The following is a 19,389-nucleotide window of genomic DNA, read 5'->3' on the forward strand; positions in this document are numbered from 1 at the left end:
AATGTACCTCGACACTCACCTAAAATTAGCAGCATATCATATGCTTCTTCATTGGAATAGGACATGGCTAAATAAACCTAGACTAATAAAGAGGGTCGGATTTTTGTTGCGCGATTGATACTGATATGACGGTTATTGAAGACGTAGGTGACAAGTTTGAGAGAGTTATTGTCACTCGTGTTGAGTTGAGTCATAATAGCGTTGTGGTGAATACATCTCTACTACATCCTATGCAAATAACAATATGTATAAAATCACGAGTTAGACATCGTTACGCAGAAAGCCGCGCTCGTTATTGCTCGTGTGCTACCGTTAAAGTAATAATGTAATTACATAATATTATGACATACATATGTATGTGACTATCTACGGTCGCGACAGCTAACTTTCACGATTTTTCATGATCTGTTTTTGTTGGCCCGGCTCGCGTGTTTACTTTCTTTGTGTCGGCTGCACGGCTTTCTGCGTAACGCGTGATTTTATATTGTTATTTACATGGTGTTGGCGGTAGTGTAACTTTCAAGCCGCACAACTCGGAAAGTAGTCAACGAAAATAAACTTTCTTATAGTGTTTTGGAAAGGTCTTGACACCAGCTATTAGATTCTGGAATCAAAAATAGGGTGTTTCATTTAAAAAACTTAATGTGATTTCGATCTGACCTTGGCGACGCCATCCAAGGTCAAACTGATAAGATCATTGAATAGATCTTTTGAAACCCTACAACTTTCATCTGAACATATTTTTGATTGGTCCTAATCCTGCGAAGAGAAAAGGGGTGTACGGGTGGTCTGAAACACCCTGTATATACAGGGTGAGTCATTTTAATCTATGGACCCGAATATCTTCCAAATAACGGTATCTACAAAAAAATCGTTTAGATAAAAGTTGATCAGGACAGAGGGGATCATTCAATTGTACCATTGGTTTTGACCTTGAGGTCAATTTTGAAGGTTATTTCAAGGTCACGATGGTTTTTTTAAATGGGACATCCTATTTTTGACTGCGGATTGCGAAAGAGCGGAAAATTTTATATCAAACTTATCTTATGAAAAAATTGTTTTTGCGACCTTGGAAAGGTCAAAAATGAAGGTGAAATGCCTGAAAAACGATCTGGTGTACTTTTTTTGAAATGACGTGGTTTTCTGGGTAACACAAATGTGCATAATGCTTAAACAAAGTCAATAAATTGCAAAAGTGTTAATCACTTTGACTAGCTTGACCTTGAGGTCAATTTTCAAGATTGTTTGAGGCTCATAACGCATTTTTTGATTAGTAAACCCTATTTTTGTTTGCAGAACCTGTTTCTTGACAATGGGCTCTTAAACAATGGCACTTTTTACATGAGCATAGGGATTTCTTAGTTTTTCGACCTGTCCTTTTGAAGGTCATATCAAGGTCAAAAGCACTTTCATCTTACTTTTAGCGTTACCCGGAAACAACGATGTGGACGTAGTAGGTTCTGTTTCCTTTAGGGTGCTTGATTATCGTGAGTCCCCTTGCCTCTCACGTCGGGGTGCTTGATTATCGTGAGCCCCCTTGCCTCTCACATCGGGGTGCTTGATTATCGTGAGTCCCCTCGCCTCTCACTGACACTGTAATTTAAATAAATTACCCACGGAGTAATTGTTCAAAATTACCTCTGTTGGCTTCGAGGCATAACTGCAATCTGTTTCGAAAACTATCCACAGTTCTAAGTAGGGTAGCTCTAGGAATGGCTGCACAAGCTCTACGAATGCGGTCCATAAAATCATCTCTTGTGGTTGGTCGTTCAGCAAAAACAACATTTTTCAAGTATCCCCATAAAAAGAAATCAGGCGACGTCAAATCTGGTGAGCAAGGAGGCCATTCAACTGGACCCCTTCGTCCAATTCATCTGTCATTGTAACTGGTATTTAAAAAGGCACGTACAATGAGTGCATAATGCGGTGCAGCACCATCTTGTTGAAGCCACATTCTTGCTCTTGTTGCTAAGTCAACATCTTCTAATAAGCCTGTAAGTGATCTCTTAGCAACGATAAGTAACTGTGTCTATCAACGTTCTCTTCAAAAAAATAAGGTCCAATCAAGTAACCATTTACAATGCCGCACCAAACCATAATACTCCATCGATTTTGATGATCTATTGGCCTATACCAGTGTGGATTAACATCTGACCAATAATGGCAGTTGCGTCTATTAAGTTGTCCATCACTATAAAATTTAGCCTCATCTGAGAAAAGCACATACCTAAAAAAATTAGGATCATCGTGTAACATTTGTAAAGCCCACTGGCAAAAAGCAATACGCATCAGATGATGATTAGGCTGTAAAGCCTGCGTAAGAGTGATGTGGAAAGGTTGATAATTTAGAGCTCTTAAAATTCTAACAACAGTTCTTTATGGTATACCTATTTCCCTTTCAATCTGGCGAGTACTAACATGAGGATTAAGGTAAAGTATTGCTAAAATAGTTACAGCTCGCGCATCATTTTCCTCATATTCATGATGTTGACGTTGACGAACAAGATGTCCATTGCGAGCTCTTTGGACTAAACTACGTATTGTCATATCAGTTGGATATCGCTTTTCAGGAAAACGTTGAGCATAAAGCCTTGATGCTGCATTGTAATTGCTATGACACTCCCCTAAAACTAATATAATATCAACAATCTCATTAGGACTATAATCAGCCATTGTGGAAAGGTAACTTGTGAATGTAATTTCCTACATACCCTGTATGTATGTTTGGAATTTTTAAATTTAAGCAACTTTAAATAGTAAATTTTTCAATTATGTAGAAGTGAGTAAGAAAGAAAAGGAATAAAACTCTATTATAACAATAATTATAAATCTTAAATCAAACGTAATTGTTTAGTTTTTTTCCATCGTTGATTATTAGCATTAGGTATCGCAGTGCTGTCAGCTACTTGCAACTTTCGGCCGGATTCTTCGACGCACGCCTATTGCTCCCATCCCACCGCTTGCGCCGTAGCAACGGCGCTGCCGGACGGCGTAACTAAGAAGCGCGATACATCGTCTCAGGACCGTGCGTTACGCCGTCCGGCGGCGCCGTTGCTAAGGCGCGAGCGGTGGGAGGGGAGCAATAGGCGGGCGTCGAAGAATCCGGCTGAAAGTTGCAAGTAGTAATGTTCAAGCATTATGCACATTTATGTTACCCAGAAAACCACGTCATTTCAGAAAAAGTACACCAGATCGTTTTTCAGGCATTTCACCTTCATTTTTTACCTTACCAAGGTCGCAAAAACAATTTTTTCATAAGACAAGTTTGATGTAAAATTTTCCGCTCTTTCGAAATCCGCAGTCAAAAATAGGGTGTCCCATTTAAAAAAACCATCGTGACCTTGAAATAACCATTAAAATTGACCTCAAGATAAAAACCAATGGTACAATTGAATGACCCCCTCTGTCCTGGTCAACTTTTATCTAAACCATTTTTTTGTAGATACCGTTATTTGGAAGATATTCGGGTCCATAGATTAAAATGACTCACCCTGTATATATATATATATATATATATATATATATATACATATATATATTTATATTTAAACAATTTTTAAACCCGCGCTCTGGCACCGCACTACAAGAGTAAAGTACCATCTTGTTGAGAGTTCTGGACGAGTTCTTGGCATTTTTCGATAGTTTCGCAATAGTTCTAAAGCTTTGTGTAGTTTCGTCAAAAGTTCTCGCTTCTAACCATTTTTTTACTAATTTTTAATCCGCGAGCTGGCACCGCACTGCAAGAGTAAAGTACCATCTTGTTGAGAGTTCTGGACGAGTTCTTGGCATTTTTTGATAGGTCACCAATAGTTCTCGAGCTTTCTACAGTTTCGTCAAGAGTTCTTGCCTCTAACCATTTTTTTACTAATTTTGAAACCGCGAGCTGGCACCGCACTGCAAGAGTGAAGTACTATCTTGTTGAGAGTTCTGGACGAGTTCTTGACATTCGTCGCTTTTGTAGTATTTAATGACTCCAAACCCTCTCTACACTGTGTGTGTGTGTGTGTGTGTGTGTGTGTGTGTGTGTGTGTGTGTGTGCGCGCGCGTGTCAGCAGAGATTAGGACCCCAACGGCTCGTCACTCCCTAGGATTTAATGACTCCAAATCCTCTCTGCTGTGTGTATGTTTTGTGTATACTTGTTTCTCACGCCTGTGTTGTTTGTATAAATAAAAATGTTTCTATACCTTTATGCCTAAGCTGATATAGAAGTGTAACGTAAATAAATTTGTAATACCTTATATTTTTATAAACTTAACTGAAAACAAAAATTAAACTGAGTTTTAATTAAATTGTAAACAAAATATGGATCGTCTTTAAATATAATAGCATTTAAAATTTATATACATGAGAAGTAAAATTGTCCAAATAATAAAATGAAAACGTTGGTAAACTTATAGTCTATTCACATTTAACATATAATATAATATGACATGTGGATTCACATCTTGGTTGGGATTTATCGTATTGCGTTTTTTTTTTAAATCGTCATACTCATACCAGTGTGTTCCCGCATATGTCAAAGCTGTGTAGTGTTCGTTGTTATTGGTAATTTGCTTGTAGTGCACTACTCCTGTTAAAATATAATTTATCTTGTTCAACGCAATCGTTTTTGCAACTGAATATAATTTGTGTTTTATATTTGAATTTATGTATGATGTGTCTGTAAACACAGAAGTATCTATTATTATTTGTTTACCATATGTTACACTCGTTATCACTGAGTTACCACAAATGTGACATTTCGATTCTATATTTCTTGTGTCATCGATAGCACGTTGCATGTGTATTAAACCTTCTTTCAGAAGTATGTCTACGTTGACGTTACACATTACTGTTTGACGCGAATGCGTTTCGCCGCAAGAACAAGACTTAGTGAACACGCAACTAGGTTCATTGTTAAATAAATATTCCGCTAAGTGAGCGGCATTACATTTAGCATTCAATCTGTTTATGCCACGTGTATAATTTTTAATTATGTTACAAAATAGTGGTAAATCTTGTAAAATACATGCTCGTTTATTGTAATGTGCTGAAAGTATTTTTCCATTTTCTGAAATAGATCGTGCCAATTGATAAATACCTTCAGATAATTAAACTGCATTTTTATAAACTTTATGAGCTGCAATTCCATTGGCAACAAGCTGCAAATTGGATTCAAAAGCGCACGTTTCTTGTACAGTCATTACCGACTGCCCTTGTTTTACCGGCTTGCATTTACTACTATTAATAAGAAGAGGTAAATTGAATGATTTTGCATTTTTAAGTAGTCACATTCTGGGGCTTTGTCAAGATAGGATGATTTTGAACGTTTAATAGAAGATTCTTGCAAATCTGTAACACTGTTTGACTTTACCAAACCGTGTCAATTTTCATGAATATTCCAACAATCTGTATTGTCTAATTCATTTGTCAAATTTGCTTTAGAGCTATCTATATCTAAAGCGATATTATTACTTTTTACTGAAATATTTGATGTTATATTAGCTTTTATTATTGTCTTATTATCTTCGAGTTCTATGTCACTTTTGTTTGTGCTGGTTAAAGAGGATTCGGAATTACTTTCAATACTCATGGAATTTTGATCGAGTGTCATATTTTCATTTGATTGCAATGATGCATCTTTTATTGCAATATCATTTAAAGGCCAAAGTAATTTTTGCATCGAGAAAATCTAAATGTTGTATAATAAATTTGTCAGCTCTCATCGGAAGTTGACCTTTGAAACCTCGATGTTTTAAATCACAAAATTCTATTTCTACTGAAGAAGAAGATGCAATTTTGTCGGATTTTCTAAAATATGGATGCATTATACCAGTCCATATTGGTGAATATGGTAATAAACGCGTTTTTATTTGTTTTACAAATTCAGGATTGTAACATGCATTACCGTCTTCCGATTCGTTAGCAATTTTTTCTGCAGCACCTAAGACAGACTGTTGCTCCATTTTTTCCAATCAGCGTTATTAGAATTTATTTTTATGTCATTTATATAATCGTTAAAAGGTTCATTCTCTTGATTTTCGTCATTTTGATTTTCATCGTTCATAATTAATAGTACAGTAAGGCGGATTCTAACCCTGGGATCTGAGGGGGGTGCGGGGGCAGGGGGGGGGATTTCACGACGCGTCTTTGCCGTACTGACTGAGATGATATCATGTGGGGGGAGCGGAAAAAACATTTCACGGCATGTATTTTGTCGTGCTGACCACGCCTTGAGGGGAGGGGGCGATGCCACCTTGCGATGCTAATCATAGCATAGGTGATAGAAGCACACATGTGTTTTCTTTCTTGCTCCCTCCCATATATTGCGCTTATCTTTGGTACAGCAGACGCTGCGATGTGGTGTGGCGATGCATCATCCTCCTTCCCCCATACGCACGTTTTATCCTTGCTCGCTTGCTCATGCTCTCCCACGGCTTATCTTATATTTCGCACACCAATGTTCTCAATCGCACGCGTTCTTATTTCTAAGGTGTTCTCAAGAATGGAAGAGAATAGGAAAAATAATAATAATAATTTGTTTGAATGTAATATATTTATTTTTTATTTTATTTATTTTAAAAGGAATATATAAAAATGGTTTTATTAAAATATTATTTATTAAAATTATTTATTTATTTTTAACATACACAAATAATTAAATATTTAAAAATTATAAGAAAATTGAAAAAAAATTATTAAAAAATAAGAAACTAAAACAAATTATATGAAAAATTATATAAGAAATTATATAAAGATAAAATTAATAAAATGTAAAAAAATGTGTTGGCGTGACATGGCGACGTTATCCTCCTTGTCCTTTTTTCTGCTTTGTCCTTCTCCTCCTAGTCATTAAAATAAGCAATAAAATAAACTAATAGATTATAAAGCACAGTAAGGAAATTATGGAGAAAAAAGGAGAACTTACCTTAAAAGCGCAGTAGTACAATCCGTACCACACGATGACCACTGATGGTATTTACTTCGATCCGGAGAGAATTAGGCATAAAGTGGGATCGATTATATTTTTCCACCTCCGAATCTGCTGCTTGCCATCATAATGGTGACCCTCTTCGCAAATGTGGTGCAACTCTCGATACTACAACCACTCGGGGAAGCTCCCTGATCAAGAGTTGAACTATTTGTACACAGGCTTGGGTAGTAACTAGTGAAAAAGTTAAAAGTTAAGCAAAAAGTTAAAATTAACTTTTTTCTACGTTAATTTTTATTTGTCTTATAAATGACAGTATAATACAGCATAATCAGTATTATCCTCACCTTTTGTAAAATAAATTTTTAGTGCTTAATATAACTTTAACTGAGTTAATTTTTATTCACATAACTTTTAACGTAACTAAATTAATTTTATGTGCCATCAACTTTAACTTAATTTAGTTAAAAAATTTATTAACTTACCCAACCCTGTTTGTACATTTTTCCCGAGCAAATGGTTGCGTTCTCTCGCCCAGTGAGAACACATACATGCATAACATTTTGAAGGAGTGAAGTATTCGTGGCATTCGTTACAGTTCATGGTGGCTGATTGACTGACTAACTGACTGGATGACAGATTAATGCGAGCAGAGTCCATTTATTTTTACAATCAAAATGTACGTGATTTATCTTCGAGACGTTGATACCTCATTATTCTCATAGTAAAATGAGAACACCTCTAAGCAATTTTTATCTTACTATGCACATGCAGCTTAAATTTTTGATAACACAAGAGATACATTTTATCAAGAGGTATGGCAGTGTCTCACACCAAGTGACTGCATATTAAATACTTTATACTATATAACATGAACGCACTATTGAACGTGTATCATACGTTTATTAAACTGATATTAAACATCTATTATACGTCTACGTCTACCATACGTCTATCGTACATCTACCATACGTCTGTCGTATATTTACCATACGTCTATCGTACATCGTACGTCTATCATACTACTACATTGTACTATTGACGTTCGAGTGTAGTACGTTAGACGTTTCATAATAGTATGGTTGACGGTTCAACTATACTATTATCAAACGTCTAACGTCTACGAATTACTTATGTATTACAGAGAAAGATAAAAAAGTAAACCATAAATACGTTTATACATTTTTTATTTTAAAGCATCTTTTTGACATTGTAACCAATAATTGTATAATTTAAATACATTCTGCATAGCACAATTCTTAATATGTTTTGCACACCGTATAGTGTTCGCAGTATCCAAATTATTTAAAGATTCAATGTCTTCGTAATCAGCATCCACGGTCTCAATGATAACATTATTTCTTACATTGATATCAAGTATATTCTTCAACCATTCTCGTTTTTTATGCCCTTTAACGTATACAATAGCTCCATCGTTTTTATCATATATAGCTGTTGAAATCAGGTGCTTCGCTTTCGGATACTGAACTATTCCATCTTCCCATTGTAATCCATGGTGATAAGCAGCCAACCAAGAAACGCAAGATCTTTTGGATTTTGTCAATGCATTCCATGGCACGGAATTCGTAAAAATGTAATGCGTGAGAACGTTTCCTTGTTTCAATACCGCTACTTCCTTTACAATTAATTTTTTTCCAATGGTGAATCTTTACAGATCCACAAATGTTGGCACAACCATGACAAAAAATTTTTTGAGACTGTACCATATCACAAAATATCTCGGTATTTTATTAAAGATATTTGCTAATGCATTTTACATGATTTTGTGCACAACGTCAGACAATGGACAGTATTCAATTACACGATCATGTAAGATAAGGCAATAGTCGGTAGTGCTCGCTGGCATATTTTCTTTGCAATCAAATTCAATGCGCACGTCCACAGTAGCACTTTTGATGGACTCGTTGCCGCGAGCAATCAATCACTGTAAAAGTCCTCTTTGCAGAAATGTGATCACGTTAAGCAGCGTATCGTAGCAATCACGTTCATAATAAGATTTACGAAAACGTTGGCACATGTCAAACAGGATAGAGTATCTAGATTTACGAAAGTCTAGATTCAAGTCATCGTACGGATAAAATTCAGAGTTGAGATAAAGTTTTACATTGATCAAATTACAATCGTCAAAAATAGTAGCATCTTGAGACATGATATTCTTGCGACCGGTCTGTAGTGCAAAGATAATGAATCGAGGCTTTTCTAATTGTGTTGCAGTTTTAACAGCCCACGAATGTTTGGTTGTGCTCTGCAACAAGGGGTACTCATACAGATCCCAGGAACGAAAACTCATACTTAGATATCGCCCGCTTTCCAAAGCTCGTGGTATGGACAATTTATTGACTTCATTTAACGTAACATATGGCATTCGTCACTGTATTTTGAACAATTCAATTTCCGGTTCCGTCGTTTTATTCGTTCCCACAATAGAATTGTTATCATTGCGTGCTTGTATCAAAATTAATTCATGGCGCGCGTTAACAACCATGCGTTTGTAATCCTCGCAAAAGCCCAGCAGTAAATTTAGCGGCACGCAAAAATTGAAATAATTTTCCCACAGAGTGGACGACATGTCCCATCCGGCATTCTGCATTATCATTTCTTTGTCAAACGTAAGAGATACATAGTTCTTTAGAGTACTAGTGATTCCAATGTTTCTGTTGCGATCAATTTCCACACCGTTGATTCATATCGAATTTCATCAAACATGAACGCTACACAATTATTTCCAAGTTTTATTTCTAATGCATCATTGTCATCATCATTTTTTTTTTTCTTCACTAATCTTCCTTCGACATAGAGAAAACTTTCGCACGGCAATGTGTATAAATTCTGTTGTTGTATAGGTATCCGTATTTCGTCACTATATCCAAACGTAGTGTTAGCGTATGGATTATACGAGTGAGTTTCAATCTTGACAATGCTCTTCTAAACGGGGATATGTAATTCGAAAGGAAGTGCATTAATCGCGTGATTTAACAAACCGCAGGCATTCGCAGCAATTCTTTCTCAACGGTGCCGGACCGTCTATATGCGTATGCTGAAACGGTAAATTATAATGTTTAAAACACCGATGATACTGTTAAACCTCTAAATCTGTTTTTATATGTTTGGGCAATTTGTCCCATAAATGATCGATGTAATTATGAAACTTTTGTAGCTAAACAACTTTTGGTATATCTTTTAACTGTTCGTTAGTCAAACTGTGTACATCACAGATATCTGACACGATAAGAAACATTTTGCATACTGAGCGATTTCACTCTACGCACCTCTATAAATAGAAGCTACCCGCAATAGAAATTTTTCAGTTTATTGGTACCGTAGAGGGAAAGAAAATATGCGGTTTGTGCGGCAACCGCAAGCAATTAGAGTAATTAATTTTGATGATAAGATAACACCCGAAATAAAAACACGCAGACATGGAAATATGCTACCAATTTCTATACGTGGCATCATTTGCGGTCCGTCAAATTGTGGCAAGACAAACGTGTTGATAAGCATGCTGGTAAGCCCGCACGGTGTACATTTCGAGAATGTGTATGTGTACTCGAAATCGCTTCAGCAGCCGAAATATCGATATCTGGAAAACTTATTAACACCGATTGAAGAAGTTGGGTATTTTGCATTCTTTAACAACAGCAACGTCATTCCTCCGAGTGAAGCGCTTCCGAATTCCATCTTTATCTTTGATGATGTAGCATGCGACAAGCAAGATACGATAAGAGAGTACTTTGCAATGGGTCGACATGCTAACGTTGGCTGCTTCTATCTCTGTCAGACGTATGCCAAGATACCAAAGCATCTTACACGTGACAACGCGAATTTGTTAATTATGTTCAAACAGGATGGCACCAATTTGAAGCATGTATACAACGATCATGTAAACACTGACATATCTTACAAGGATTTTTGCGATTTATGCCAGATTTGTTGGCAACAAAAATATGGATTTCTAGTGATAGACAAGGACAGCGCGCTTGTCGATGGAAGATATAGAAAAGGATTTAACGACTTTGCAATACCATAAAATGATTAGTTGTCGTCGATACGTTGAATGTTCATCATGGATAGTAACATAGATCGCGAGAAGATAGCTAAACATACGAGGTGTGTTCAAAAAGTATCGCGAATTTTGAATTTTCGCGGGTTACGTATATTCGAATTTCGATCTTTTTGTGGCGTTATGTTGGTACTCATGTCTCTCACTTATGCCGACAAGCTCGGCCATTTTGAATGTTCACTTAATTGTTGACAGCTGCTTTGCTTGCACGTGTTTTGGATCGTCTTCGATTTTTACCTATTCAAAAAAATGGATCAAAGAACCTGTATCAAATTTTGTGTGAAAAACGAAATTAAGTGCGCGGATGCATTCCGAATGTTGACTGTGGCATACGGAGAAGCTACCTTGGACCGAAGCAACGTTTATCGGTGGTACAAAATGTTCTCAGAAGGCCGAGAAGATGTGAACGACGAAGAGCGTGCCGGACGCCCGAGCACTTCAACAACAGACGAAAAAATTAATGAAGTGGAGAAAATGGTATTGGCCAATCGTCGAATCACCGTTAGAGAAGTTGCTGAGGACCTAAACATATCGATTGGCTCGTGCCATTCGATTTTTATCAATGATTTGGGCATGAGACGGGTCGCCGCGAAATTCGTACCAAACGCCCCTGCTCACACATCGTTGCTTGTGCGCGACTTTTTGGCCAAAAACAACACACTAATGATGCCGCAGCCACCGTATTCCCCAGATCTGGCCCCCTGTGACTTTTTCTTGTTCCCTAAACTGAAGAGGCCCATGAAAGGACGACGTTACGCTACGCTTGACGAGATAAAGACGGCATCGAAGGAGGAGCTGAACAAGATAAAAAAAAATGATTTTTTGAAGTGCTTCGAAGATTGGAAAAACCGTTGGCACAAGTGTATAATATCTCATGGGGATTACTTTGAAGGGGACAAAATAGATATTCATGAATAAATAAATAATTTTTGAAAAAACACAAAATTCGCGATACTTTTTGAACACACCTCGTATGTACGACGCTGGTGAATGAATTTATTACATAAGCCGTCCCATCATATAAAGGCTCTCCACCATGCCCTAGCGTTTCAACCTCGTATACAACTATAGCTACACCCGAGTTTGCTAAATATTTTTGAAAATACTCTAACTCCGATATAGAGCAACCATTAGGCGGTATATCTATTTTAGCATTTCTTACAAGCTCGAGCGCCTTTTCTTTTTGTAGTTTACCCCTAGCCAAACGTATAGCCATCCAATAACGATGTAACTCACCCAAACGAATTTCACCGCGTTCTGCATATGCCAAAGCTGTTACTAATGAACGTGGGAGGCATAAATTATCTGTGTTTGTTATCGTTAATATCGACCGTTTTGCCACATTATCGTGGGTTAATTTTCTTCGCGAACATCCGTTTACTCCACGTATTACACAACATGTTATCATACAGCTATCGTTAATACAAAAATTTGTATTGCTTTGTGCGGCTCGGCTCACTAGTCCCCATAAGTCTATATATTTAAAATCGCGTACATAACGGAAAGATAACCACACTGGACCAAGTGAAAAAGTATCGGCTGTAAATGTTACACCTATGTAATCGTCAGGATCACTCGAATTTGTAAGATATGCGTGTATTTCTACAAGTACTTTATCCAGCCACATTAATGGATCGGTAGCCTCTGGAGCCTGATAAATAACGAGCGTTATTTCACGACCGTACGCATCAAACCGTTGGAAATAGCGTTGGTTCTCGTTCGATATATTAAATGTTATTGGGTCTCCGACTTCATTTTGAGCGTGTTGTAACGCGTCTCTTTCTTCAATAGGATCCACATCTATCACACCTTCTCTCCTAATCTTGTGCGACTCTTCTTTTTCCCCCACTTCTACAGCAGTAGAGCGACCACACCCCGCTTGCATTGATGATATACCTGTAGTAATACATTAATGATCACTATTTTAATTTTTCTACAAGTTTTTTTTTTTAATGTGTTTATTACTAACTTAATCTTCAAGGTGTTTAAACGAGTTTATGATCTCCGTCGTATGACTCACAGGTACAGACCCTGCATCATATAAATGATCTTATTTATTTATTTATTTATTTATTTATTTATTTATTTATTTATTTAACAATAAAACATAAATATCTTACCGTTATTAGTATCGGTGACCTCGTCTGTTATTGTCGTAGACTCCACTAAAGAGGTTCCTTGTATATCATCAACGTTCTGCACCATTTCCAACGATTTGTCTGTTATTGTCACGGGTCTAACCATAGAGATACTCTGTATAGCATCAACGTCCCGTTCCATTTCCAACGATAGTCCCTGAGAAAACCGCGGAAACTCTGACTATACCCACCCAATATCATTCATTAGAAGCTTGTTAGATATAACTAATTTTATATACTCAGCAATAAAAATTGAAACTTCATACCATTATTATTATCAGCGCAAACGACGTTATTAATTAAGCCGACATCTTGTACACCGTCAAATGGTTTTTCATTAACGTAACCACTCTGTATCGTTTCTAACGCCGTTGGTTGAGGAAGTTTTAGAAATTCCTGCCACAGCCATCCTCCACCCTCCAGTAAAAATTCATTAGAGTTGTCACGATCATTATTTATAACGTGTTTGTTTTCCTCATTAATCGTACCAGTATTATCCGTAATATCTGCAGTGTTAGCAGTGTTATCAGTGGTGCTATTTTCACCGATTAATTCGTTATTGTTAGGGCTCGTGGTTGGAATACAGTTTTCAAATTGCTCGATACACTCAATTAGAAATGTATCGTCCTCGTCATTCGCTAGCATCTCTTGTATGTCTAATAAAATGTAATATCTATTATTTCGATTACTTTCTTCCCTCCTCTCTCTTGATACGTTAAGATGAGCGAATTGCAGCCAACTTCTGCAAATTTGTTATACTTACTACGTCGTTCATCATACCTGGATACAATATTTTTAACGTAAGCCGTATTGTGTAAGTCACGTCGCACAATTTCGTTATAAATAATATGTAGGATGTCACGATCACCAGAGAACAATCCGCGATTAAAACATTTTATAATATTACGTAAAGTGGTCTGATTTATTAAAAATTTAAATTTTTTTAATAAAGTTTGTCGTGAATCACTCCGTAAATGTGTACACCAGGCTCTATTACAAACACGGCGTAAATACGAAGAGCGCGGTATTAAAACACTCTGTACTTTAATTATTATTTCACGGAGATTCATTTTACCGCAGAACTTTATTCGCTTAAAGTTCTCGATATACTAAATGTTACAAAATGCTCTCTAACGAGTTATAAGATTTCTGCAGCATCAGCTGATTCTCAGGATTTCTACTCGCTAGTTTTTTGACAAGACATCGCAGACATCTCCGGAACCGGCTGTATAAAGTTTTATATCTGAATATATTTTTTGTAACACGGAAACAATAATAGTAATAAAATAGATTCTTCCTTCTCAGGCTATTCATTCACCTCCACCGACACATCTATCGGTGCCCTCTTTCCTACAGCTCAGCCTCAGTCGCAGTCTCAGCATCCTGAGCGAGGATAGAGTGAATGGTGTCAATTATATCTGATGCAGCGTTTTTTAATAACTAACTTGATAAATAGCTAGATAGATAATAAAATAAATTAGATTAAGGATAGAATTTATCATTTAATAATATAATACAGGATATAAGGAAAAGATATTATATTATTAACAGTTTTAAATAAATTCTAATATTAACGTTTTTATTATCGTTTATTTGTTATTTGTCTATCTATTAAATAAAAACGCTGCTTTGCTTCACACATGATGTACAAGCCCAAACGATGACGTAATAATGTATGGGATACTCGTTTTTTATCGCGAGACGTGTAGCAGGCGGTTTCATATTACCTAACGCGTGCATGTGTTTGCCTTTATGTGTTAACTTTGGGAAGTCCGGATTTGCGGCACTATGATATATTAAGATTTATAGGTAATCCTTCTGTCCCACTATTGCACTGATCTTCAGTGTATAAGATCGACAGCACAGCGTTCATTAGACGTTTGTTAATTAAGCCAATAAGTACCTTGCGATATATTGTACAATGACTAACGACATGGCAAAACGAAAAACGGATAGCAGCTGTACCAATTCCGAATCATGTGAAACAAGTAATTCATGCAAATTTGTAGAGAAACAACTTCTTCTACCTACAATATATAAATTAAATCTTTCTTTTGGTAAGAAAGTAATTATCGGATTTGAAGAGGATGAACAAAGTGGCGATTTATATCCAGCGGCTCGTTTAATGGGAAAAGATTGGCGTGTCATTTAAAACAAATGCCTGGTATAATTTCCAGAAAGATTTTAACACTATATCCGAATATTTTGATACGACTGATGACGTGGCTGAGAAAATGCGTGATCAGCAATTTATAAAAAAAGATTTCTTACTACTATTCACAATTTCATATGGTCAACGATCTATAATTATTGAGGGTTTGCAAAACTACTGCAGGGAAGAGCTTGATATACAAAATTGTCAAGGCGCTGCAAAAAAGAGAAGAAAATTTAACCCCTGGGCAATAATAATCCAAAAAAACACTTTTGATAATCTTAAAGAAATATGTGTATGCATTAATGAACGCTTGAAAAAACTTGAAGCAATCACTGAATGCGTCAATTATTGTAAAGATATTTTAATCAAGCGGATAAATATAGAAGTGTCAAAAAATGATTTTAAAATGGATTTACATTCCGTCACGCATTTTATTAAAACTGTACGTAGTATTCTTGAAAAACAGATTTGTAACGAAGTAAATATAAAATATCCGATATTTGCCGAGCAAGAATTCCACATTATTTTTCTCGAGCTAACAACGATATACAGAACTTACACCGCCCAAAAAGTTATCAAGTAAGTATATAACTTGGTACATTATATAACTTTTTAGGTATATTTGCTACTTAATAATAATAATTATTGTTATTTACAGTGCTGCGATCAATACATCGGTTTTAGAGTAAATAAACCTGGTTACGCCGCTGTGTTCATGTGTATAATACCTGGATACCGAGCATGCTTTCCAACTGGCTAAAAAAATTAATTTATAAAAATTACTTTGATTATTAAACAAACTACATAAATTACTGTATTATTTTTTTCAAGAATATATAATAAATATATATGTTTAATAAATGTTTAATAATTGTGTATTTTTAAAAAAACAACCTCTCATAAATTAGCTTAAAAACAGTTATAAGTCTTAAGAAATTAAAAAATCAAAATTGGTCGATAGAGGAGTAGTAGTAGTAGTAGTAAGTATTCCCTCTGTATAATCGTAAATTTATTAAAACTCTAGCATTAATAAGATCAAAGTAAGATAACAACACCGATCGCGCTGCTGTGGGCAGCTATCTGCGGTGGTAGTGGTGATGGTAGGGAGGGATTGACGAGTAGTATCACTATGGGGAGACGACTGTGATGCTGTGCGCCGTGATAAGAAAAGTGGGGGTACGGCGCCAGTGACGTCACAGTCGTCTCCCCATAGTGGTACTAGCCTACTAGCGTACAAAATGCCTTTTTGGAAAAATTGCGAAAAATGTTTTGAGGCTAATATGTTTGTTGTTGCAGCAATTTACGATGATGAATGGCTGCATTAAATGAATATAAACATATGTGTAACATATGTGTAAAAGTATGATAAATATGTAAAACAAAATTTCAAAAATATTCAAATAAAAATAATATATTTACCTTTATAATTAAAATCATTATTTACAAATAACATCGATCATTTCAAGCGCTCTCTCGCTCCTTTCTATTCCCTCCCTTCACTCGCTTGTTTTCACTCGTTCTCAAAGTCTTGAAGCGACGCGCGACGAGGAACGAAAGCGGAGCGAATCACGAGCGTTCCGCAATTGTCGTTGCATGGAGATTAAGGCTTATGCCAGATGAAAGACACGGCCCTGTCGAAAAAATGAGTGGCGCTACGCACGTGTACGGTAGGCGGGCATCTTTTGTCGGGACCGCGTCTTCTACCTCTGATTTTACATCTCTGATTCGGATGCGGAGTGAGTCAATGAGTGTTTTCTTCGAGTATTATTGTGTACGCAATAGAGAAAGAGGGATTATTTATTGGAATTTTCCTTAAACGGGAGGCGATCCTAATACATCAGCTAGCCGCGAAGAGCCACGAGACAAAGAACATCGGGCCCCTTTCTTTTTATGAAGCTAAGAATCGACTGTGAAAGAGGAATCACTCGTCCCTTCGGAAGTGCAATTTTTACAAGTGAGTGAGTTAATCCTATCTACACGATATTTATATGTCCAAGGTTATATTCCAAGGCTATTTTCTCGGTTCTTTCAAATTATTATAAATAATAAAAATAATTTATTTTTTAGGTTACATTCCGAAACGTCCTCTCCGAGGAAAATTTTACTTGATGTAATATAGGATACGTTACGGGTACTATATATTTCGAGTAAAATTTTCCTTAGAAAGGACGTTTTGGAATATAGCCCAATCCCATATTATATCAAGTAAAATTTTCCTCTGAGAGGACGTTTTGGAATGTAACCCTAAAAAATAAATTATTTTTATTATTTATAATAATTTGAAAGAACTGTGAAAACACGGTAGCCAAAATGTCCTGTTGCCTACCGTGTTTTGTAACAATATACTACTGTTGGCTTTCAGGCAGCTGTGTCTTACGATGGAGCCTCAAGGTCCTCAAGTCAGAGTCGTAGAAAAAAATTTTGTGCTGACTGAAGATGATATGTTGGACCAGCATGTACAGGATATTTCAAATTTAACTCCGGCTTCCACAAAACATAAAAACGAAGAATGTGAAGAAAATTTAAATCCAAAAAGAAAAAAATGCAAGGTCTGTGTAATGTAATGATTTACGTTTCAACTATGCCTCGCTCTTAAATGAAGACGATAATAATAGTAATAATAATAATATATTTTAATAATGCAATTTTCAGTTGCCAATTCAAATAGAAATAAAGAAAACGTTCCAACCGACAATACATTAAACGACAACGCAGTGGATGAAGTAAATTATATAAAACTGTCACAATCGACTTTAAAAGAAATACTAACTGAAATAAAGTAAGTGCTATTTATATATGAACATATATAATTTATGTATAATTTAACATTCTAATAAAATATAAATAAACAAATATAATTTTTTAGAGAAATAAGAAAGGGACAAGATAAAATACTTCAAAAAATAAATAATTTGGAAAACAAATCAAAAAGTAGTAAAGATATTTTACAAGCTGTTCAGGAATTGAACCTTCCGGTGCAAACTGTAGAACAGTTTCAGATTTTAATAAAAGATGAAAAAGCATTATCCATTTTGGTAAGTTAAAATATAAAGCTTTTAAATGAAATGTGTGTGGGTGGCACCCGATCGACCACGTCACCAATTGGCTAATTTAATATCAATTTTTCTAATTGATGGATTTAATGAAAAAATTCTAAGCACCGATCGCTGTGAATGGCTATGGTCTATCGCAACGTGGTCAAATGGGACACTCCCATATATGTGTATATATACACGTACGTGGTATTTATTTTTATTATACTTATCCAATATGTATTTTGAAACTTTCAGGAACGATATTTTATCCTTCTTGGGGGACTGAACATTTCAAATGCATTAGATGGCTTCTTGAAGGCAAGTGTAACGGATAAATTAATTAAGACATCTTTTACATGGAAAGAGGGTGAACAAAAAATTCGGTTTCGGGAAACGCCTTTAAGTCTACGATATTATGGTAAAAATTACTTTTTATAATTTTATTATGTATGATAATTTATATTATTTTATTTTAGGTATGACGCGCTCGTTAGACCAGAGTGTAAAATATTGCTTCTATTGTTTTTTGTTTCAGTCAATTTCTGAGTTGCAAATAAATTGGAAATGTGACAAAGCAAATCCTGAACTTAATTATGTGAACATATTTTTATTGCAGGTGCTCTTCGACAAATTGAACAATTTAAAAATACCTCTATTAAAGAGTTTGAAGTGGAAATGGCCAAAGTAATAAAAAATGCACAACAGCGTCACTACATGGTTCAACATAGAGTAATGCAAGTAAGCTCCAGTGCTTTGCAACGATCTAAAATGGAAGAGGAGCTTGCGGCTAACTATGCGTCAGCTGCCGCTCGTAATCGACAGTAATCGAGTAATTATCCTAACCCTTCGTATGATATAAGCTAATTAATATAATACGTATACATATAATATAATACATATACTTTATTTATGTCATTAATAATATTTATTGTGATATAAATAAATAACTGTAATAAACATCTGCACATCTAACATGAAATATATATACAAATTGTGATAAAATAAAACTTAAATATATATTTTCCTTATTTGTTCCTTATTCACATTGTTTATTTAAGAGTTTTACAAT

The 19,389-nt window shown here is 35.6% G+C and overlaps 2 protein-coding genes across 2 annotated transcripts; both read left to right on the forward strand.

Annotated features, from left to right (window-relative positions):
- Positions 1–15,280: 15,280 nt before the first annotated feature.
- Positions 15,281–16,041, forward strand: LOC120358121. The gene is made up of 2 exons (XM_039450857.1): positions 15,281–15,864; positions 15,944–16,041. Exons 1-2 carry the CDS (start codon positions 15,365–15,367, stop codon positions 15,972–15,974), a joined length of 531 nt encoding a protein of 176 aa, XP_039306791.1. The 5' UTR covers positions 15,281–15,364; the 3' UTR covers positions 15,975–16,041.
- Positions 16,042–17,830: 1,789 nt separating this feature from the next.
- Positions 17,831–19,344, forward strand: LOC113005969. Its single transcript, XM_039450664.1, has 4 exons — positions 17,831–18,064; positions 18,152–18,320; positions 18,576–18,738; positions 18,937–19,344. The coding sequence occupies exons 1-4, from the start codon at positions 17,925–17,927 to the stop codon at positions 19,143–19,145; spliced, it is 681 nt and encodes a 226-aa protein (XP_039306598.1). The 5' UTR covers positions 17,831–17,924; the 3' UTR covers positions 19,146–19,344.
- The last annotated feature ends 45 nt before the right edge of the window (positions 19,345–19,389 follow it).

The sequence above is a fragment of the Solenopsis invicta genome, chromosome 6 (genome assembly GCF_016802725.1).
Source record: "Solenopsis invicta isolate M01_SB chromosome 6, UNIL_Sinv_3.0, whole genome shotgun sequence".
Classification (NCBI taxonomy): Eukaryota; Metazoa; Arthropoda; class Insecta; order Hymenoptera; family Formicidae; genus Solenopsis; species Solenopsis invicta.

Excerpts from the sequence above, each read along its gene's own strand:
- LOC113005969 (XM_039450664.1), top strand. The coding sequence starts at position 17,925 with ATGCAATTTTCAGTTGCCAATTCAAATAGAAATAAAGAAAACGTTCCA. Across the intron at positions 18,321-18,575 it reads AAAAAGCATTATCCATTTTG|GAACGATATTTTATCCTTCT; the intron begins GTAAGTTAAAAT and ends TGAAACTTTCAG. Across the intron at positions 18,739-18,936 it reads TTTAAGTCTACGATATTATG|GTGCTCTTCGACAAATTGAA; the intron begins GTAAAAATTACT and ends TTTTTATTGCAG.
- LOC120358121 (XM_039450857.1), top strand. The coding sequence starts at position 15,365 with ATGCGTGATCAGCAATTTATAAAAAAAGATTTCTTACTACTATTCACA. Across the intron at positions 15,865-15,943 it reads ACCGCCCAAAAAGTTATCAA|TGCTGCGATCAATACATCGG; the intron begins GTAAGTATATAA and ends TGTTATTTACAG.